The 24,219-nt window shown below is 38.8% G+C and overlaps 1 protein-coding gene across 4 annotated transcripts in view; it reads left to right on the top strand.

Annotated features, from left to right (window-relative positions):
• The window catches only part of MPPED1 (metallophosphoesterase domain containing 1), a 79,305-nt gene that overhangs the window by 29,768 nt on the left and 25,318 nt on the right, over positions 1-24,219 (top strand). For all 4 annotated transcript variants that reach the window (XM_053387659.1, XM_053387662.1, XM_053387660.1 and 1 more), the window contains exon 5: positions 5,448-5,673. In XM_053387659.1, the coding sequence (XP_053243634.1) occupies positions 5,448-5,673 (226 nt within the window). The remainder of the gene's footprint in view (positions 1-5,447; positions 5,674-24,219) is intronic.

Here is a 24,219-nt window from a genome sequence, read left to right as displayed (position 1 = left end):
GCTAAGGTGACCTTTCTGGTGTAGGTGTAATAAAGCAAAGCTGGGAATCATTTTGAGTAATATAAGTACTACAAACGGGTTTTCAGAACCTTGGCAATATTTTGTTTATTCTTGAAAAACATGATGGTGAATGGGGCCCTTGAAATGTGGTAATATCCTACTTTTGTTGCTCCAGTAATACGAACCACAGTGTCTCATAATGCTGAAATCCTCACTATAAAGTGCACAGTAGTTTGAAAATTGGAATACTGTGTTTTAGCTGGCACATAAAATTTCCCCCCCAATCCATTTCATATTCCTTAATTTCTAAAATAAATGTTCAAAATGAATAAACAAAGCAATTATCAGCTATAAGCTATAGACAGACACATGCCCATTAGACTGATACCATCAAATTAAAGAATGAAGTGAAAAATGAAAAACAGAACTCACACTCACAAAGTTACTGGTGAAGAAGTTAGGGATATAGAGAAGATGCAGTTACACACAAAAATCAGAAAAATGGCTAATTATATTTTGCTCTAGTTATAGATGTATATACACCTGCCAACTGAGGATTAAATTTCAAGCATCTGGTGAATTGGACTTTAGTCCCCAAAAGCTTATGCTACAATAAAAACAAGAAATACAGCAGATTTATAAAGATAATACTAAAACATGTTGGAAGTATGGGCAGTGGAGCTGAGAAGACTCAGAGCTGGTGTCAGGTGAGCTTCTTTGGAGAAGGAATTCTATATATGAGCTTTTACAAATGAGAAAACCCTGTTCCCAGTCACTATTCATCTGCCATCAGATGGTGCGTGGACTTGAATGTATACTTCTGATGATAAATGAGGGATTCAGGCAGGTATCTGTGAAAATGGCAGTCCCTTGGGTCTCTTGACTATATTCTCTACTCATTCCCAGCCTAACTGGACTCTGGTAACTCGTCAAATGCAACCCCATGTATAACACTTTGTAGTAATCAAGTTGGGAGGTTAACAGGTCATGGGCCACTGTGACCATGCTAGCTCATAAAGAGGTTGCAACTTACGTATCATCCTTACGTGAACCACCAAGCATTGAACCTAATATTTTAGAAGGTTTGCAACTTCATTCAGAATAGATTGAACATCATCTCCCTGGTTAGGTGAAACATCTACAATGTCTCACCTGGACTAAACTTCATTTTATTGGCCCTCATCAAATCCATTACTGCTTTCAGATGTTGTTTCAACATGTCTACTATTTCACTTGAGTCCCAACAAAAAGGAGCTGGGTGCCATCAGCATAGTGATGGTTCCTCACTCCAAATCTTCATACAATCTTACTCAGCAGCATCAAATAGATGCTATGGGAGACAAGATGGAACCTTTGGGATCCAACAGCATAAACACCAAGGAGCCAAACTGCGATTTCCCACTACCACTTTCTGAGCTGGCCAATAATCTACAGTTTCCCCAACCCACATTCTTCTTGGGTTCCTATATTACAAGTGTTCTTCTCCCTCTTATTACACCAAAAACATAGGCAGTATACAGAACACCATAAAGAGAGACAGAAAAGGTTTACATTGAGGGCTTCTTTTAACCTGATCATATTAGGAGATATATCAAAGGGTAAGAGCTTTCAAATTTTATATATTAGGCTAATCACTGTGCCCTGTTATTTATTCATAATTTGCACTATTTGATTTAGCATCTGAAAAGCTAATTTAGACATGCCTAAATGGGCACCCAGTCAATTTCTTCCTCTCCTTTGAAAGGCAGGCTCTTTTTCTATGTTAAGAACTGGTTTTCAAACTCCTGTAAGTTTCAAAACTGGTTTGCCATGCAGTAAAGTACTTCTGCTGCTCAAGAAAAACTTGCCTGTTAGGCAGAGAAACAGTTGCGTATTTCTTTACATCCTGGTCTTGGAAATTAATTCGAAATCATTGGAAATAATACACAAGACTTTCTAGTACAGAAGGATTTTCAATATTTGTGGTAATTGCCATGCCATGTCTGTTACGTTATGCTTAAGTGATGGGAAATTGTATGTTATCTTTCTAATTCATAAAAGAAGCCCAAATGCAGAAGCAATTTACCTTGCAAAAGAATGCTTTCAGAGTACTCTGAAACGGCAAAAGTATTCTGCATAATTTAACTTTAGATCATAAGACTGCACCCCACCAACCAGTCTATACTGGAGTACCTATGGATTAGTGTTAATGGGATTTTAGTGCAACCACATTCTACTGACATATTTGATTGGAATATCCCATCCTGCTCACTCCAGTCCAGTGATTTACTTCAGATAGAGTAGCTTCCTCACTTTGAATAGCTTCTCCATGCATTTGATTAGGAGCATAAGAAGCTGCTGCCTTGTACCAGGACAGAATGTACTTGTCCATTTAGATAAATATTTTCTACTTAGGAAAAGGTATTTCATATCAGCTGTTACTAGTTCCTTTTAGCTGGAGATGCCAAAGACTGAACATAGGATCTTCTGAATGTGGGATGCAAAGCTCTGCTGCTGTGTTTTTATTTATTCATTAACCTTGTAGGCTGCACTTCATTTCAAAAGAATCAGAGCCATTTCCAATGTACTATAAAACAATATGTTATACAAAGAAACAACAAACATATAAAACTAAGTTAATTTTAAAACCATCATTGATGACAGCAGTGGTTTGACACATCTCAAGACCTCAAATTGTCTAGATTTCATTCACTAAATTCCTGGGAGAACAGATAGATTTTAACCTAAGGTTAACAGACATCCCCGTTTCCTGGGGACAGTCTCCAGATTTACAAATCAGTCCCCATACAAAATCCATTGAAGTTGAAAAGTGTCCCCGGATTCACTGAAAAAAATCTGGTAACCTTATTTTAACCTGATGCCTGAATTCCATCAAAGCTGGGTCATTCTATGCCTACTGAGGGAGAGAGTTCTAGTTGGGGTTTTTATTATGGATAAGGACTGATCCCTTATTGCCACTTACCATGCAACAGCAAAAAGGGTGACCTCTGCCAACCTCAGAGTCCAAATTGGTTGATATAGGAAGAGGTGTGGCCAGGCTATCTTGGTCCGAGAACAACCACAGCTAATACTCAGTCCTAATACACAGTCCTAATACAAGTTCAGAGCCTCAAGTTCAGCACTGAATCTGATACTGATACTTGAGAGTAAGTGCGACTCTGAGCCTCTTGGGCTTGCTGATCAGAAGGTTGGCAGTTCAAATCCGCATGATTGGGTGAGCTGCCATTGCTCTTTCTCAGCTGCTGCTAACCTAGCAGTTTGAAAGCATACCAGTGCAAGTAGATAAATAGGTACCGCTGCGGTGGGAAGGTAAACAGTCTTTCTGTCCTCTCTGGCTTCTGTAATGGTGTTCCGTTGCACCAGAAGAGGTTTAGTCATGTTGGCCAAATGGTGACTCCCTCGGCCTGAAGTGAGATGAGCACTACAACCCCATAGTCACCGTTGACTGGACTTAACTGTCCAGGGGTTCTTTACCTTTAGCTTTACCATTCACCCAATTTCCAGGCAGGGAAACCACCCGTGCCTCTGTCTTGTGAGGATATGGCTTCAGTTTATTGGCCCTCTTCCAACGCATTACTGCTTCCATAGACCAGTACCTCCCAAGATGTCAAATACTGGGGACCAGGGCTCCAAGCAAGCAACTATTTGTGCATCTGAACATATATAGCTCTGTGAATGAGAACTAATGAACAGCAAGTTCTTCTGTGGTTGAGCAAGCATAAATATTTATAATATTATGGCCTAATATTTAGTTTGGGGAAAATAATCAGGTCATTTTCTGTAATGTAAGGCTTACTGACTTGCCAATAGGTATGGAAAAGCTTGAAAAAAGCTGTGCTGCAAACTCATCAAAAATAGAGTTGTTAATTGAACAGCTGACGGACCTATAACCACAACAATGCAGCTACCTCTATGATAAATGTTACTGTACATTTAAAGTAATTTGATAATTTGCTTAAGTAACATCCATAGACAGCAGCATGACATAAATACATTATTTGAAGCAACAACTATATCCAGCTTACAGGTTTTAGTTTAGTAGATTTAGTAGGTTTAGATGAGCTGGTTACGTACTTAATTCATTCTGGAGGTCCGTTCTTAACCTGAAACTGTTCTTAACCTGAAGCACCACTTTAGCTAATGGGGCCTCCTGCTGCTGCCGCTGCGCCGCTGCTGCACGATTTCTGTTCTCATCCTGAAGCAAAGTTCTTAACCTGAAGTAATATTTCTGGGTTAGTGGAGTCTGTAACCTGAAGCATATGTAACCTCAAGCATATGTAACCTGAGGTACTACTGTATTGAATTTTCTTCTATATTTTATAAGGATACTAGTTTGAAGCTTGTTAACAGCTATAGCACTTGTGTGATATTAGCAGCTCATGTTGGTGTCAACATATATATGAAAAGGAGACAAGTCTTTTCAAACTGCAATTTAAATTATATCTTCAATTTCAAGAAGAGTTTTGAATAAATCTAATTTTATCATAAGGGCAGAAAATCCTGATGTGCAGTAAAGAATAGAGATGAAAGAGAGTGGGCTTTTTTATTTTTTAAAATACATATGTCCATGTTATATTAAAGCTAGATTTGTTAGCTATCATTTCAAAATAAATATTCATGTAGATGAGTAATTTTGATAGGATATCAGGGTAGGGGGATCCATTTTAGCTTGGATGGAAAAATAGGTGTCTAGGGGGGAAGTGGGTAAGAATGGATATTTACCGAAGTACTATACTAATGTATATTGACAGTTAGGGCCACGTGAGATGTGATAGATGAGTTTTGTGTGTTTAAGTACGGAAATGTCATAAACACACTAGGAGCAGGTATTTCAGTAGCAAAATATGTACCTGAGTAAGAGGTGCTGAACTTTCTCCACACCTGTTTTTTACCTTCCAGGTGCATTTTGTGTAGTTGACCTCACTTCTAGTATCAGAACTCAAATGAGGAGAACAGTGCTTGGGGAACAAAGTTGGATCATAAATAGTTGATCAATTGACTAGTCAAATAATGGCCATGCATTTAAACAACGCAAAAGATACTTAAAACCTGAACATGTTTGATACTTTTAGTAATGACACAAACAAATTTGTCAGCTATTATTGTGAAATACTGAAATTAACTTTTAATTTGCAATGAATTATAACTTTTAATTACGGTAAGTAAAATTTCTACAAATGTGCAACAATCACTGAACAATACTTCACTTTGGTTATTATCCCACAAGAAGCAAATATTTAAAGGGTTTGACTTGCCAAGCACTTGAAGAAGTGCAAGCCATATTGCTTTCCTAGGTATAACCACTATGAGTTTCATCTTTGGACTTCCTTTGGAATGACTGGCAACATCGGTGGCATAATTTGAATATGCATACTTCATTTGGGGTTTTTTTTTACAAATAAGTGTAACAATAAATGGGTTTGTTGTGTTTTCTCCCTACCATTTAGGCAGCCTACCATATGAGTACAAGATTGTGATAGCAGGCAATCATGAACTGACGTTTGACCAAGAGTTCATGGCGGACTTAATCAAGCAGGACTTTTACTACTTTCCCTCTGTATCCAAGCTGAAGCCAGAAAGCTATGAGAATGTGCAGTCTCTCTTAACAAATTGCATATACCTTCAAGATTCAGAAGTGACAGTCAGGGGCTTCAGGATATATGGCTCCCCTTGGTAAGTATTTAAAAACTTAACAGAATTGATTAATTCTAAAATTCTTCTCATTTTGATGGTTATACAACAAGAAAAAATGGAAACCCGTTTTTTTTTTTTACAGCCAGAACTTACTGTGTGGTGAATTCTGGCACCCCTTTGTTGCGTTCCGGCACCTTTTTAGTGTTGCTGCCGGAATGGCTCTCCTAGCTGCATGCTGGAGACAACATGCAGTAGATTCCTGCGATCTGGGCAGCAGTGCACCTCTTTTTCTTGGGAGTTCCTGCACCTCTTTTTCTAGAAAAAAAGCACTGTAGAAACCATTCCATATATTTTATAATAAGGTTTCAACAGTTAAATGATTTATAAATTAGATGAATTAAGAACTTTTAATCAACTAAAAAGTGTCTTCAATTTATCAGGGAGCAGATTATAAATATTTGAATACAGGTCCTTATTAAAACTCTGTATAGCATGGAAGGATATACATATTCTGCCTTCCCTCATATACAAGAGGAGGCATGATAGAGGTGTTGAAACCCAGAATAATCCCTGGCATTTTCAGATAGTTCCAGTTACAGATAGGTAGCCGTGTTGGTCTGCCATAGTCAAAACAATTTTTTTTTTCCTTCCAGTAGCACCTTAAAGACCAACTAGGTTAGTTCTTGGTATGAGCTTTCGTGTGCATGCACACTTCTTCAGATACATCTGAAGATACATCTGAAGAAGTGTGCATGCACACGAAAGCTCATACCAAGAACTAACCTAGTTGGTCTTTAAGGTGGTACTGGAAGGAAAAAATTTTTTTATTTTCAGATAGGGCTTTGATCAGAGGCAGGGAAGCCTTTTCCTTACTGGCAGACCCCATCTTATATAAGATCTCCTATAAAAACAAAAGAATGATGATAGGTTGCCACCAGACACAGTGAATCTCCTGCCATATCCAAGGACTGATCAGCTGCCAGAGAAGCTTCTATACCCTGCTGCCAAGGGTTCCTCCCTTCAACCCAGTTTGAAGTCTATGGGAGCCTGAGAGCAAAAGAAGCAGGAAAAGATTGATGTTTTGTCCAGTCACGAGATGTGCTCTATCTGTAATGGCACCAGTCTCTGTGGCCAATCAGGAATTTACTTTGAGCCTAGTTATTATGGGTGCCACCCTGGGTGCCTTCAGGAGGGATATGAATTGAATAAATAATATTAAAAACTAATAGGTAAAGGTAAAGGGACCCCTGACCATTAGGTCTAGTCGCAGATGACTCTGGGGTTGCGGCACTCATCTCGCTTTATTGGCCGAGGGAGCTGGGGTACAGCTTCCGGGTCATGTGGCCAGCATGACTAAGCCGCTTCTGGCAAACCAGAGCAGCGCATGGAAACGCCGTTTACCTTCCCGCCAGAGCGGTACCTATTTATTTACTTGCATTTTGACATGCTTTCCAACTGCTAGGTTGGCAGGAGCAGGGACCGAGCCACGGGTGCTCACCCCGTCGCAGGGATTCGAACCACCGACCTTCTGATCGGCAAGCCTTGGGCTCAGTGGTTTAGACCACAGCAACACCCACGTCCCTTCTAACTAATAGGTACCTACAAGTAAAAAAAAGCTAATCAGTTCTGGCCAGTTAATCTTTGTGAAAAGAGGCTTAACTTGAGGGTGTATGTTCAGAAATACAGTGGAACCTTGGTTCTCGAACTTAATCTGTTCTGGAAGTCAGTTTGACTCCCAAAATGTTCGAAAGCCAAGGTGCGGCTTCCGATTGGCACAGGCGCCCTGGAAACAATAGCCAACAGCCACATCAGATGTTCAGCTTGTGAAAAACGTTTGAAAATGGGAATACTTACTTACCACCGGGTTTTCGCCGTTCAGGAGCCAATTTGTTCGTCAACTAAGCCCTTTGAGAACCAAGATTCCACTGTAACTACTAATCCAGGTTCACAGTGGAGGTGAGAAATCCTGGACGCTCCGGGTGGCGCTGTTGAGCTACTTTGGAGTATGTGGAACTCATCCTATTGGCTATAAGTCCTGGAAGACCACCTCCCTTCATTGCAGGCCTATTCCCACGTGACCTGGGAGGACGGGGCCCTGACTAATTCCAGCTACAAAAGTTGAGCCTACTGAACAAACTCTTGGGCTGGGGTGTTGTTTAGGATGTTTTGTTGCAATGGTGGTGGGAGGCTGTTTCTGTTATTGATAGCAAATTTTTGTATTGCTATTTTAGCTTTCTTATTTATATGGAAATTGTTCAGTATGTATATATATAGAGAGAGAGCAAGCTGCCTTGAGCATGGTTTTAACTTTCAAAAGGCGACATAAAAAAATATATGATTGCTTGCTCATGGGTCTGAGGAGAACTCCTGTATGAAATTCTGCAGAGTTGTGTTTGATTCCAACATTTTATGGTGTGAGTCAATGGCTGCATAAGAAATTTGAGACGGGTAGCCCTGATAGTTACAATGAACAAATAAGAGTCTTCAGACACCTTTAAGACCAAAAGATTTATTATAGCATAAGCCTTTATAGTCTACAGCCCATGTCATCAGAAATGTGAAATATTATTCTTGGAGCAAAAGTTGGCATGATGCCAGAGATGTATGTGAAAGACATCTCCCCAAATCATCACTTTTGTCTTACTCTTTTGATTAAAAGCAGCTGCAGGTTATGGAGAGCCAATGTGGAAAAGGGAGGGATATCGAACTCTTCCCTTTATGTTGACACCCTGATGCAAATCCCCATTCCAAAGCCAGTATTAGTTGTGGAATGGAAAACATGGAATGGAAAACATGCTGAAAATGTTGTCGGTGTTTGTGCTACAATTTTAAAGATTTGCATTGAGAGAGTCTTTAAACCTCTTTTGTTGACCAACAGCATTACACTTTCCATTTTTAAGTTGGGAATAGAGTAGTTGCTTTGGAAGACGATAATTGGGCATCGAACAACATGACCAGTACAACAGAACTGATGTTTAAGAATCATTGCTTCGACACTAGTGATCTTTGCTTCTTCCAGTACACTGGCATTAGTTCGCCTATCTTCCCAAGTGATATGTAAAATTTTTCAGAGACACTATTGATGGAATCTTTCAAGGAGTTGGAGATGGCATTTATAAGTGGTCCATGTTTCACATGCACGCAGTAAGGTTGGTAGTACAATAGCTTTGTAATCAAGTATTTTGGTTTCCCTGCAAATGTCCTGGTGCTCAAACACTCTGCCCTTCAATCTGGAGAAAGCTGCACTTGCAGTGCTCAGGTGATGCTGGATTTTAGCATCAATGTTGGCCCTTGTGGAAAGATAACTGCCCAGGTAGCAGAAGTGATTGACATTTTCCAATGTTACACCATTGAGTTGGTTTAGTGGTGCTGCAGAGAGGTTGTTTTGTGCTTGTTGGTGCAGCACTTTGGTTTTTTGGATGTTGAGCAATAGGCCAAGCTTTTCTGCAAAGATATTTTGGATGGTTTGAAGGTCATCTTCCGAGTGTGCACACACTACATTGTTATCAGCATACTTAAGCTCTATGACGGAAGTTATGGTAACCTTACTCTTTGCTTTCAGCCTACTCAGATTAAAGAGCTTTCCATCTCTTCAATATATGATTTCTACTCCTGTGGGGAGTTTCCTTCAACAATGTGTAGGATCATGGAGATGAAAATAATAAATAGAATTGGGACGATAACACAACCCTGTTTATCACCTGATCCCACTGTGAATGGTTCACTGAGAGCCATTGTTATCTGTGATTGTTGCTGTCATATTATCATGGAGGAGCTGAAGGATGTTTACAAATTTATCTGGACACCGATTTTCATAAGGACAGTCCACAGGGCATTACAATTTACTAAGGTCAATAAACACCATATACAGGAGTTGGTTTTGCTCTCTGCATTTTACTTGAAACATTCAAGTGGTGAAAATCATGTCCACTGTCCCCCTAGAAGGTCTAAAACCATTTGGGGATTCAGGAAGGGGAGCCTCGGATATTGTGAGGTGACGGTTTGCTAAGATCCTTGCAAGAATTTTGCTGGCTGCAGCTAATAAAGAGATACCTTGACAGCTTCTGCAATCCATTCTTTCACCTTTTTTTAAAAGAGATAATTTTGGCATCCCTAAAGTCTGTTGGGATCTCCTCTCTCTCCCAGATTTTTTCGATTAGCTTGTGAAGTTGTGTAAGTTCAATTCCACCCACTTTGAAGACTTTGACAGGTATCTTATCAGGTTCGCTGGCTTTGTTGTTTTTCATTTGCTTAATAGCTGTACACAACTCTCCCAGTTTTGGAGATACTGCAAGCTCATTTCTAATTTGTTTTTGTGGGATTTGTGAGAAGACCTCAGCAGCTATGGGGGAGTTGTGCTTAAGGAGATGCTGATAATGTTCTTTCCAGTGCAGTGCAATAGCTTCTTTATCTTTAAGAAGTGTGGTACCGTCTGTTGAGCCATGATTTGTTGGCCCATAGATAGTCTTTGTGGCTTTAAAGAAACTCTGTGCATTATGAGTGTCGGCTAAGTGCTGGATCTCTTGAGCTTTTTTTACCCACCAGGTGTTTTTCCATTCTCTGGTTCTTCTTTGAACCTCAGCCTTAGCGTTGGCATAGAGTTTTTTCTTAGTGGCACAGTTTCTATCTCTTTGCCAGATCTGAAAGGCCTTCCTTTTCTTGTCAATCATGCATTCAGTCTCACTGTCATTCTCATCAAACCAGTCCTGAGGTGTAATCTTCATAGCCATCGTGGAATTGGTGATCTGTCCAGCAGTCGTTGGCACTTGGCATAGTTCTGGTAAGGAGCACATCACAGTGCTCTTCAGCTCATACAGTTTACATAGCCTAATTGTTTTTCACAACCGCTGGGTGATAACCTCACCAAAGTGGATTTTGTTTTTGGTGATTTTGTTTCTATGTGTTCTGTAGGATTGGAATGTCCCAATTTTTCATAAAGAAGATGTGTATTCCACAGTTCCTTCGAAGTGCAAAAAAGTACAGAATATGATAATACTGTATGTGAAGAATATTATGTGCTTTGGGGGGATCAACTTCTGTTTTAAAACAATAAGATTTCTAGTACTGCAATATATGGCTGCTAAAATAGAAGTGAAAGCATTTGCAAAACATCTGGTAAAATATTAGAAGCCAGTATTGTGGTTACATAAAATTTTCCATTGGTCTTCAGGTAGTATTTGGTGCCTTGCCAAACTTCTTATCTCATCCCTGGTGAAATCAGGAAAAATTGTTTTATTTATACAGGTTGCAGAATGCAGTTTTTTCTTTGCCATTTTGGTAGTTTTAGTACAGCATACAGGGAATACTGGGTGTGCATAAGGTGTATACTTATATTGGAAGTTCAATAAACCCACAGTAAACTTTGTTTCAATTTTAACCTTTTAAAGAAAATACTGAGGTGTCTGGTTTACGGTTCTATATTGTTGTTCTTTACAAGTCACATAAGTCTGGTATATAGGAAACAAGTTGTCAGACCTAATGCACATACCTCAGTGTGAATTTTCACAGTGTGAGTAAACTGTGAAATATATTGCAATTTTTTTCTATATGAAAATTGGCATTCACCAGCTTGATGCTTGTATTGGTGTTAATCCTCCCCACCTGCTGATTGTTGTGCATTTATCTAAATTTAAAACCACATTTCACTTGAAATGCACCCATTTATCTCCAATATCCAAATGGTTTTGTATTTTCTGCCTATCCACCTGCTGTTTTCAGTTTGATCTTCCAAGTTAATTTTGTGTCTGTTATACATACAGCCAATACAAAAACTAAGATTGGCTTCTAAAATTACGAAGTAAATAACTACCATTCCCAATAGTATTTTTTTCTGTGGCATACCACTTTTGGCACCTATTACTAATTTGTAAATCTAATGTAAACATAGTAATTATCCTTTGACAATATTTCTGGACTCTTTCTTGGTATCTTCAGAGTCGAAACATCGAATCATGGATGTAGATGCAAAAAAGACCTGCATTGCAGGTACAAGGAAGGAAAAGTAGTGGTGTTCTTAAATAATATATTCTGCACTGCGGAAACAGTAGATGATGTTATACAATAGCAAACACTTCGACAAATGGCAGAGACATCCTGCTGAAGCAGAACCTTGCCCTTTCTAGTGGCAGCTGCTGTGCCTAAATGGCTAAATGAACTGGACTTCCCTCCTCCTGACAGGTTCTGTTCAGTGTATTGCTGTCATTGCCCAAACAAATAGATATTGCTTAATCAGTAATACTTAATCTTTGGAATAAGAATGGGGTAAGATGCGAGACTCAGGTCATTGTTTTCTGGAAGCTCCTTACCCCTCTTGATTTATCCTCATCTGGACTACCAGGCAAAGGGCAAGTGCTAGGAAGAGGTTTTCAAACACCTGCCTCTTCTTACTGTATGAAGGAGATTGCTGCCTCTTTCCAGAGGCTGATTTGGATGAGTCATTAGGCAATGTGTTAAGGAGTAGTAAATTGTTCCCTTGTAGGTTTTCATATATAGGATTGTAGTTTTCCACCATATAACTATGGTTTCATTGTTGCTTTCCAAAAGTGATTCTGATTCATAAAGCCTCAAAAGATCAGAATTATAATGTGGTGGGTTGATGCAAAGATATACCCTGCATTTTTCTTATGTGCTATCCATTCTTCTCAGAAGGAAATGAGCTTTCACCAAATATAATATTTTAAGAGGTGAGAAAACAATTGAACACTCTGTTCCTTGATAAGATTGATGTAGAGTTTCTTCTAAATTTGCTGACTGAACAGGGTATTTGATGAGGGAAAGTGTGCAATTATTCCATTGCACAAATGAGGTTCAAATAAGCTGTCAAAGAAATCTGGATTCAGATCTTTACTCCTCCTCCCAGTTGATAGATGTGATTACTCCTTTTCTAATGGGGTTGCACAAACATCATCCCAACAGTTGCACAAGAGCACATCTGAATAAGGCATCTGGTCTTTTGCCTATGTTTTCCCAGCTGTTACTGTGCTCTTTCACATATACAGTATAATTAGCGAGCTTGCTAATCACATTTATCGACCAGCAGCACCACCTCAGAATTTGAAAAAGTGTTCCTGTGATCACTGAAATTGACATCCAATAACTAATCACCAGGTTGTGAACCAGGATTGCTCATGGAATCTAGAACTCCAGATTGGCTGGAATGATTCACATGATCATAAACACAATGTTTGAACCTGAGTTGTGTTAGGATAATCTGACCACTGCAATCTCTATATTACTTACAGCAACTACCAATCCACAGTGTCACCTCGTATTCCAGTTATTTCATTCATTCCTCTTCTACTGATGATACTTCTCAGAGCTTCTTTCATTGTTTCTCTTTCACGTTTCTCCATAAATAAAATACAATGCATAAGTAAAATACTATGCAACATCAAGATTGATAGGTTTACAGTGGTACCTCGGGTTACATATGCTTCAGGTTACATAGGCTTCAGGTTACAGACTCCGCTAACCCAGAAATAGTGCCTCAGGTTAAGAACTTTGCTTCAGGATGAGAACAGAAATTGTGCTCTGGTGGCGCGGCGGCAGCAGGAGGCCCCATTAGCTAAAGTGGTGCTTCAGTTTAAGAACAGTTTCAGGTTAAGAACAGACCTCCGGAACGAATTAAGTACTTAACTCGAGGTACCACTGTCTTTTCTCAGACACTGTGCAGATTTTAATTATTGTCAAAGTGCATATCAATTGAAATAAAATACTTATTTAATTAAATGTAACTTATTTAAATATTAGTGTCCACTCCTATGTTGAGAAATTCAGGATTGCATTTCTGTCTTCAAATTAATGTTGAATTAATCTGAATATAGCTTTTAAACTTACATGCCTAAAAAGTCCGCTAAAGTTCCAAAATGTTTGAAAACTGAAAGCTGAAGCCTCAAAACGGAAGCCTTAATACGTAAAACTCAAAGCAGAAGCCATGTTTCCTGTTTGATTTCCGAGGCATGTTAAAAAACCAAGGCATTTACTTCTGGGTTTTGGGCATTCGAGATCCGAAACGTTTGACTACGGAGGCGTTCGAAAACCGAGGTACCACTATATTGCTATATGATGGGAGGTTGATGTCTTAAATTTGATAAGTTTTAGTATTCTTTGGAGCATAGAGAAGATACTTTATTTCAGATGTTCAGTAAATTAAAGTTAAATGTGACAGATGCTTAATCTTTTCTTTAAAATACAGAATTGATCAGCATGTTAAAAAAAAATTATTTTAGCATTCAACAGGCACCGTTTTTATTAGAGCATTGAACTGACATTTTTTTTTATTTTCCCCCCAAAATTTTTATTAGTTTTCACAATATTATAAACAAACAAACACACAAGACAAACAAACATAAATCATAGCCTTATTGAAAATTACAGTTATTAACTTTGTTAAGTGACTTCCTCGCTTCCCCTTGGTTGAATTTCATTGCATGTCCTTTTAAAGGTTTTCCAAATCCCAATTTTTATGAAATTTAACTTAAACACTAACATCCCTAGATCTTCACCTTATGGAATTAAACATATTAATTCATCACTTAACATAAATAAAATCCTAAGCCCATTAAGTATCTGCAAGCTATTTTCAGTTAGTTTAACTTAACAAATTTAACTAAATAATCATTAAATTTATTCCACTCTTCCTGATACTCCTCCTCCTTCTGGTCGCGGACTCTTCCGGTTAGGTCGGCTAGCACCGAAAAATCCATCATCTTCATCTGCCATTCTTCTATTGTTGGTAATTCTTGGGTTTTCCACTTTTTAGCTAACAAAATACGAGCAACAGTTGTGGCATACAAAAATAATTTAACATCTTTCTTGGGCAATTCCAAACCTGTAATTCCAAGAAGAAAGGCCTCTAGTTTCTTTATAAATGTATATTTCAACATTTTTTCCCAATTCATTATAAATCTTTTCCCATAAGTCTTTCAGCTTGGGACAGGTCCACCACATATGATAAAAAGTTCCTTCCTTTTCTTTACATTTACAACATATATTGTCACAATTATGATATATCTTTGCTAATTTTACAATTGAATTGACGTTTTATTCCCAATGTTGTACTTACTTGGGTTTTCCATTCTAGAAGCCACCATTTCTCTTCAAAACTCTTCATTACCCTTTCAGGTATCGTTCTCAACTCTGACTCAAACATACTCCCAGCAAATCGCAGATGAAAACAGATACGTGCTTGCACCATCCCTGTTCTCACAGCATTTGCTACTTTGTGAACACCACACCCTTAATAATGGCTATAGATTACTGAAGGCTTTTTACTGCATAGCTGTATACCGCAAATATTTACCCAGCACTAGTCTACCCACTGATTGTGTATAGGCCAGGCTAGGTCTGGGGGAAAAACATGGGTGACTATCTCAGACAAAACAAGCATGCAGTGGTTTTGCAACAATGTCATATAGATTCTCCATAAATTAATAAGTGAATGAAGAATTACAATTCCAGAGAAAGGGACTAGTGTGGAAGCAACCTAACAGTCCTGTGCCATTCACAGTTTGTGTAATTGTGTTATACTCAAGCAGCATACAGTTAAAACTTCATTTAATGTGAATGCTATCATTTCACACTCTTTTAAACAATATAATGCAAAAGTATAGACTTCATATAACTTTTTTCAACCACGTGGGCCTTACAATAATTTATTTAATACTTGGCTATTTTGGAAATGGAAAGGAAAATAACTGATGTCTTGAGGTGTGTCTATTGTGGACCTTTATGCTTTTCACTTCTCCTTTAAGGGACACATACTATACACACTGTGCCTAGTAGCTGAATGTTAGAGGCGATTCCACTGAAAAGCACTGTGAATGTGATATGAAAGCTCAGTCCATGGAATACAGTGGTGATATATTCACTCACAGTAGTCATCATTTGAGGCTTCAGTCATCAGATGATGTACATGCATTGTTGGAATTCCTGCTGCATGATTGCAGTTATGGGATTTTTGTCTATCACATGACAGTGTATATTTTGACTCCACAAAGTGCGAAGTGACGGAGACAGGATGTTTGTGTTACTGTGTTCCATGAAGTGGGACTATTGTCCTTTGTTTTTTCTCTTTGCTGTCTAATGCTAGAGAGAGAGGGTGCCATGTTCCAGTGCTCCATGTGTGTTTATATGTAAATAAAGTAGATTAGCCAAAATGCTGAGTTGCTGAGGTCTGTTATGCAACTGCGCAAACTCTGCGGATCCCAGAGAGCGCTGGTGTCTGTTGGCATCGGTTGCTGTGATGTTCCGGCAGAAGAAAGCTTTTGAAGCTCCTGAATGATCGACCAGGAGGGAGAGAACATGCCAGTCGGGCATGTGTCTCTGCCAGGGTCCTACTCATTTGTAGGCTGAGCTCCTGAGATGCATATGTGTGCCCTTTGTCCCAGAAATAATCAATGTATGTTTCCTGCACATTCTCAGGGTTTCCATATGTTGTATTTGCTTGCATGGGATTAAATGGCATCTAGTTTCTAGGAATGTGAAGTACCCAAATACTGTATGTTTCTGGAAAGTATCCAGCATTTTAGCTTGTACTAGCAGACAGAATGTTCGCTGTATGGCTGAACAGGTACATTTTGTTGTTGTTGGCACAAATGGAACAAATTCAATGCAAAAATGTGAATACAATAATACTGAAGGAGGCTGGGGCAGTGACAAGGAAGAAGGTCAGTGGGTGAACCCATGCCAAACTTGCATGAAGCACTTGCACCATTTTAATGATGTATGGGTCTTTGTGTAAAAAACAACCGTGAAGTAGAATACAAACAGTGGCAGATTATAGTATGTGATATAGCATGTGTCTCCTCAGCAGGTACAAAAAATGGGATGAAAAGCTCCTCCTCAGTCACAACCAAGGATGAGCATCCAGTTAAATTTAATTGTTTGTTTCCTTGCTTATTATAATGGTCATATATGCAGGATAATTTCAAAAGTATACCAGACTTTTACTTGTATGATTGTGGTATGAATTTTCTTACTTCAGCACAATGATTTTAAATCTTTATTTGCTATACCGTAATCATAGTCAAAAATCTTTGCTTATTTTTGAAGGGTATTAATCCTTGCATGCATGTATTATAACACGTAGTTCAGTTTTCAGTTACTTAAGAGAAAATAATTGAATTTTCAGAGTAAGTTAAGAAGTATACTCCATTCAGCTGTCTTTTAATTTAAGGCCTACAAAATAAGAGACCTGTAATTTCTCTATGGGGAATTGCTTCATTTTTAAGCAGTTCATAAAGCACAGGAATTTTAAAAAACCAATCCCCGAAAGCATTTCTTTTTCTTTTTCTTTTTCCTCGTTTCCTTAAAAGTTTAATTTTATGAGGAACATCTGGGGTTTTTTTACGTTTTAGGTGGGGTTTTTTGTTTATGCTATAAAATAAAAACTTCTGCTACTAATTGTTCTTAATTTAATAGGGTGTCCATTCTTAAGGGGCAATCTTGCCATTGTGCATCCATGGATAAACCCCATTTACTTGCCATAAAGGCAAAAGTCACTGTACAATTACTTATATTTAAGTTCCATTCATTTCTGTGGTATATAGGCATATGCAGCTGGGTTGGAGCCATTTAAACTAATGGGTTAGCTCCAGATGTGCAGTATAATTCTGCACATGTTTACTCAGATTCAAATCCCAATATGTGTGTAGAATGAGACTTACTCCCAGGTAAATGTGTATAGGATAGAAAGCCAATAATTTTAAATCTGAGTAGAATTCTCCCTTCTCTTCTGGCCACAGTTCTGGTCCAATGGGGTGAGGCAGACTGCCCATTTACTTAACAAATCCAAACGGCCAGATTTTGGTTTCTCTGTAGAAATAACCAACAGCTCACTACTATATCACCCATATATACAAATTGTGTACAAATGAGAAGGTGCATGGCAGAGCTTTTTCTGAAATATCATGTTTGTGCCATTGTTTTAGTGCACTTAATTTGTCGTTAACCAGATAAACAGAAGGCAGAAAGTCAGAAGAGCTGCTTTTTGTCCTCTTTATTTTACTGAGATAGTTTCAGCTTTTAATAATTTTTGCCTACATATTAGACATATAATATGCACGCACACACACACACACACATGTTTCAGTTTATTATTTTCTGCTTATTTAACTGAAGCCTGCTTTGAATTAGAAAAAAAAGTTGGCAAGCAGCTAGTCCATATGGTCTAATTACTTTTGGTATTTTGGAAGGGGGGAAAATGAAAGCCTTATGTGAGAAATCAAATTGAAAAGTGGATCTTATTTAGGCATTCCTTGTAAATTTTTAAAATATGTTTATTACACATATATCCTACTTTCTTTAGTCTTTTGCCCTTCTCAAATTTATCCCCCACCAGCAGGAGTTCGTGGAAATTTATCAAATTATGTAAGCCACAGGGGTTAATCTTCAGGATTCCTGTTCACCCAGGGAAATTCCCATTCTACAAAGAGTCTCACACATAGCTTGGTCTTGGCTTTGTTTGTTTCAGACTGGACTGTGTTTCCTAAACCTGGTAGTTCAGACACAGTTCTTTTCTGAATTACAGCTGAAGGCACACTTCACTCTTTTACACCACAAAAGTATAACACAGTGTGAATAAGCCATCATTAGAGGAGTCCAACCTTTGTTCTTCATGGGTATACCTAAAAAAAGCAGTGACTCATGGAGAGATGCCATGAGTGTGTGTTGGTACATACACTCAGGAATAAACAGAGCTGCAGAGATGGGATCCCCACCTCCAGAACCAGGATAAAATGGTCCCTTTTTCTGGGAAATATTTATTCATTTAGGAGTATTTATACACTGTCTACTAACCAACGTTATAGAGCACTTATATTTCATCCATATTAAAAATGTATTTATTTGCACATTAGCAAACCCATTTTTAAAAGGGGGGAAAAATAGCACGCAAGTCCAAGCAATAGGGGTCTCAGCCACCTGTGTTCCAGCCAAGGCTTCACCCATCTACTATTCAGAGCTGGCTAGCTTGTGGCAGCTGAGGGAAAATGGTGCTTGCTTCTGCTCATGCTGTTTTTGCTGTGAGAATGAATGAATCTTTATTTGCGTCAGCCATCGGCCATAGCAATAAAACAATACGAAATACAAAGAATAGAAATAAGAAGTCAATTATATAAAATACACTTTAGGGTTTTGAATCAGTAGTCAAATAGTGGATCTTATTCTAATTGCCCCAGCTAAAAACCTTGCAACCTTTGCTGACACCTGCAAAGAGAAAGGACACTGTGGCAGTGGTTGGACGACCTGGAATGGACAATGAAAGAGGGGTGATAACTTCATTCCTCAGGCATTGAGAGTTTTATTGCAAGGTGAAATCTTCCTTTGTTTCCAAGCTCATAATGGTAGTTTCCCCTCCTCCAACTACCTTCCTCTTCCATTTCCTCCCCCTTTGAGCTCCTATGACAAATGAGTGCTTTGCTGTCACTCAAAGAGGAGTTTATAATCTTCCTGCTTTTAAAAATGGTTGTATTTAAATGGGGGATAGACATTATGGGCCACATGGTCAGCCCACAACCTGCATGTAGCCCTCGTGGGGCTCCTCCGTGACCCATCAACAACAACAACAACAATAATAATAATAATAATAATAATAATAATAATAATAATAATAATAATAATAGCAATGTTATTATTTGTACCCTGCCCATCTGACTTGGTTGCCCCAGCCACCCTGGGTGGCTTCCAGCATATACAAAAACATAAATAAAACATTAAACATTAAAAACTTCCCTGCCTTCAGATAATCTTCTAAAGGGTGTATAGTTACTTATCTCCTTGACATCTGATGGAATACCGTTCCACAGGGTGGGCACCACCACCGAGAAGGCCCTCTGCCTGTTTCCCTGTAACCTCACTTCTCATCAAATAACATCAAATATCTGGCACCACATATTTTGGTACCTCTAGCAACTTTGCTGCCACCACTGCCAAATAGGGTTAAACCTCCCCTCCCCACATGCAAGCTTCCCACATAGCCCAGGCACCAGACACCGCTGCCTCTAGCTATGCCCATTGGTTTGTGGCTCCCAAATACTCATCCACTTGCTGTACATGACTCTCAGGGCAAAAAGTTTCCCATCCGTCTTATATGACTGCGTCTAAAGCTTTAATAGCTCTTTATCTGTTTCCCCTAATAGTCTGATGTTGCAATTGTATTTAAACTATATATTTAAAAGTACACAAGAAGATTTGACAAAGAGGTGAAGGCTAAATGGAGAAAACTGGAACAGGTTGTCAACAGCGTCATCTGGATTCTCCATAAAAACTGAGTGGAAGAATGATGCCAGACTACACAGCAGGGTGGTTCCTTTAGAGTAAATGTTTTTTTATATATAAATTTTTTTATTGATTTTCCAACATAAATTATAACACATTGCAACTTACAATACAAAAACAAACAAACATATAAACATGTATAATTTCATAACCTTTTTTTCTTAAACCCAATTTCAACGACTTCCCCATGCCTCCCTTTTCTGCATCCCTATTTTAAACTTTTCAGCAACCCCTGATCTCAATTACTTATAATTCACTTTCTTTAACCTTTTTCTCTTACCCAATCATTTGTCGCTGCAAATCTGCTTTGCCTTACCCATGACATTTTAACACTCAATAATTTTACAGCAGTTCTTAAGATAAAGTTTAAATTTCTTCCAATCTTCTTCCACCGTCTCTTTTCCTTGGTCACGGATTCTGCCCGTCATCTCAGCCAGTCCCATATAGTCAATCACCTTCGTCTGCCACTCTTCAAGCGTGGGTAGTTCTTGTGTCTTCCAATACTTTGCTAAAAGAACTCTTGCTGCTGTTGTAGCGTACATAAAAAACGTCCTATCTTTCCTTGACACCAATTGGCCTACCATGCCCAGGAGAAAAGCCTCTGGTTTCTTATGAAAGGTACACTTAAGAACCTTCTTAATTTCATTATAGATCATTTCCCAGAAGGCCTTAATCCTTGGGCACGTCCACCAAAGGTGATAGAAAGTACCTTCCGTTTCATTACATTTCCAGCATTTGTTATTGGGCAAATGATAAATTTTTGCAAGCTTGACTAGGGTCATGTACCACCTATAAATCATTTTCATAATATTCTCTCTTAAGGCATTACATGCCGCAAACTTTATACCGGTGGTCCATAACTGCTCCCAGTCAGCAAACATAATGTCATGACCAATATCCTGTGCCCATTTAATCATAGCTGATTTAACCGTTTCATCCTGTGTATTCCATTTCAACAGCAAGTTGTACATTCTTGACAAATTCTTAGTATTGGGTTCTAACAATTCTGTTTCTAATTTTGATCTTTCCACCTGGAAGCCAAATTTCCTGTCCTGTTTGAATACTTCATTTATCTGGTAGTAGTGAAGCCAATCTCTTACTTTAGACTTCAGTTTCTCAAAACTCTGTAATTTCACTTTCCCCCCCTCTTGTTCTATAATTTCCCAATATTTTGGCCATTTGGATTCCATATTAAGTTTTTTCACTTCCTTTGCTTCTATTGGTGACAACCACCTGGGGGTTTTATTTTCCAGCAAGTCTTTATACCGAGTCCAGACATTATATAGTGCTTTCCTAACAATATGATTCTTGAAACCTTTATGAGTCTTTACCTTGTCGTACCATATATATGCATGCCAACCAAACCTGTTATTGAACCCTTCCAAGTCCAAAATATCTGTGTTCTCAAGAAGTAACCAGTCTTTCAGCCAGCAAAAAGCCGCTGATTCATAATACAGTTTTAAGTCTGGCAGGGCAAACCCCCCTCTTTCTTTTGCATCAGTTAATATCTTAAATTTTATTCTGGGCTTTTTGCCCTGCCAGACAAATCTAGATATATCTTTAGAGTAAATGAAATGCACATGTACAAGGGCAGCTGGACGTGATATAGATGCACAATATCCCACATATGTTGGGACAGCCTTTAATGTGGATACCATATTTAGCAACTTAATCTGCCTGTTGTTTTTTCTGAATTCAGCTGTATGCTCCTTCATTATTCAGAGTAATGTGGAACTTGCTTGACTTGTACAGAGGCATCCCAGACTACTATTCCAGTAGCAAGCTGAAGGGGGCAGTATTTCTTATATCTCATGTCTGGACAGACACTGGTTTCCTACAACAAAACCTGGTGGTAGAGACCATCTGTACTCTGGAACAAATTGCAACAGCTCTTTCTAAGATGTCCTTACCCTAGGAAAACCAGCTGGTGCAGACCTTCCCTATACTTATGGTTGGCTCATTACCTATTTGTTTGGCCAGTTGGTGTGTCCCATTGAACAATTTCTGAGCATAGATTTTCTGCTGATTCTAGTTATGCACCCCTCTGAAGACGGATAACAATAATCCAAGTGCCACTGGATGCTACAGTAGAGTTTAGCAGCAAACCTAGACAGTTTAGTTAGGCCAGGTGATCTGTGTATTATTTTTTAAAAAATGAATTTTATTAGGGTTTATAAAGAACAATACAAAGAATTTTATATATACAGTTGTACCTTGGTTGTCAAACATAATTCGTTCCGGAAATCCGTTTGACTTTTGAAATGTTCAAAAACCAAGGCACGGCTTCCGATTGGCTGCAGGAGCTTCCTGCACTCAAGCGGAAGCTGCGTTGGACGTTCGGCTTCCAAGAAACGTTGGAAACCTGGAAGACTTACTTCTGGGTTTTTGGCATTTGGGAGCCAAAACGTATGAGTATCAATGCATTTGAGAACCAAGGTACGACTGTAGTGGACAAAGAATCAGAAGTTCCTTAGCTTCTTAGCTTTTCTCAATCTGTATACAAATCTAAAGCAGGAGGGTGTGCTCTCTTATTCAAAGTACTGGGTTCCGGTTTCTGGAGCCTAAGGTGTAGCAAGCACTGATGAGGCAAGGACAGAAGGCCTTACTGTTAGTATGTCAAACTTGGTGAAGCAGAGACTCAACACCATCTTCCAATTGCATGCTCTTATTATTTAACGTGCTTGAAGAATGCCCTGAGACCTGGTCATACATAATTTGAGGTAATTTACTAGGCCAGGTTATAAGGTGCTTAGGTAAGACCCTAATAAAATACTGCTTTTTATTGCTTTTACACCAATTTTAATTATGAGTGTAAATCTGAAGAGGTGAAAAATAGAGAGTTCACCTCAAATTGGAGAACCAAAAGGTAATAGCCGCATGGCTAATGTCCCTTACATTTGGCTGAAGCTGAACTATCATTGAGTTGTTGGTTTTTTGCTGTGTGTATCTTAATGTTAAATATATGACTTTTTATTCCCACCTACCTCAGAACTTGAATGTTTCCTTCCATCATCATCATCATCATCATCATCATCATCATCTTTTTAATTTATATACCGCCCTATACCCAGAGGTCTTCAGAGGAAGTGTAACCCTATCAAGAGCAAGTGATCTCCCACCCATCTGGTCTTGGGAACCACCCACTAACAGTGCCTTAGTCTTATCCGGAGTGATGTTTCAGTTTGTTGGCTCTCATCAAGTTCCTTACTGAGGCAAGACACTGGTCCAGCACTTCTACTGTCTCACCTGCAGATGTAAAGGAGAAATAGAACTGAATGTCATCAGCATACTGCTGACAATGTACTCTAAACCTCTGGATAACCCCACCCAGTGGTTTCATGTAGATGTTAAACAATGTGGGGGGATAGGATTGAGCCCTGCAGAACCCCACATTGAAGGTTCCACAGGGCTGAAAAGCATTCCCCAAGTAACACCCTCTGGGAACAACCATCCAAGTAGGACTGGAACTACCGCAAAGCGGTGCCACCCACCCCTAGTTCAGAGAGTCGGTCCAGAAGAATATCATGGTTGATGGTATTGAAAACTGCTGAGAGGTCGAGAAGAATTAACAGGGACATGTTTCCTTTGTCTCTCGACAGAGGTCATCGTACAGGGCGACCAAAGCAGTTTCTGTGCCAAAACCAAGCCTAAACCCCGATTGAAATGGATTCAGAAAATCAGTTTATTCCAAAAGTACTTGGATCTGGTCTGGGACCACCGGCTCCAGAACCTTGCCCAGGAAAGGGAGATGGCCAGTGGTTAGTTAGGTTTTCCAAATCCTGGGAAGGTTTCTTAAGGAGTGGTTTTACCACTGCCTCCTTCAAACAGGCAGGGACCACCCCCTTTCGTAAAGAGGCATTGATAACCTCCCTGGCCCAGCCAGCTGTTCCCTGCATATCAGACTAAATTTTGGCAGAATTGGGGTGGGTGGGGAGGAAACACAATTGTATATATTCAGCATTCTGTTAACACTATTTTCTATGTGTTCCTATCTTGTCTGTCTTAGTTATGGAGATAAAACTTACTTAGTTTTATTTTCCATTGTTTTATAACAAATTAATTTTTAGAAACAATCATTTCACATTAGTCACAGCTCGAGTCTTTCTTCTTTCCAGTCAGAGATGCATGAATTCTCTTGTTAAACAAAAGGTGAATGATTCCATGTGTAATTTGAAAAAGGAGAAAAAAACAATAGCTAATACCAGAAATGCAAAAAAGAAAAGAAAAAAGTACCAGTAAATTTTGATTTCTGTGTCTCATTTTCCCTTTCATTTAAAAAATGTTAATTTAAGACAGAATCCCTTGGAA

The sequence above is a fragment of the Podarcis raffonei genome, chromosome 5, assembly GCF_027172205.1.
Source record: "Podarcis raffonei isolate rPodRaf1 chromosome 5, rPodRaf1.pri, whole genome shotgun sequence".
Lineage (NCBI taxonomy): Eukaryota > Metazoa > Chordata > Lepidosauria > Squamata > Lacertidae > Podarcis > Podarcis raffonei.
This window is presented reverse-complemented; position numbering and strand designations above follow the sequence as displayed.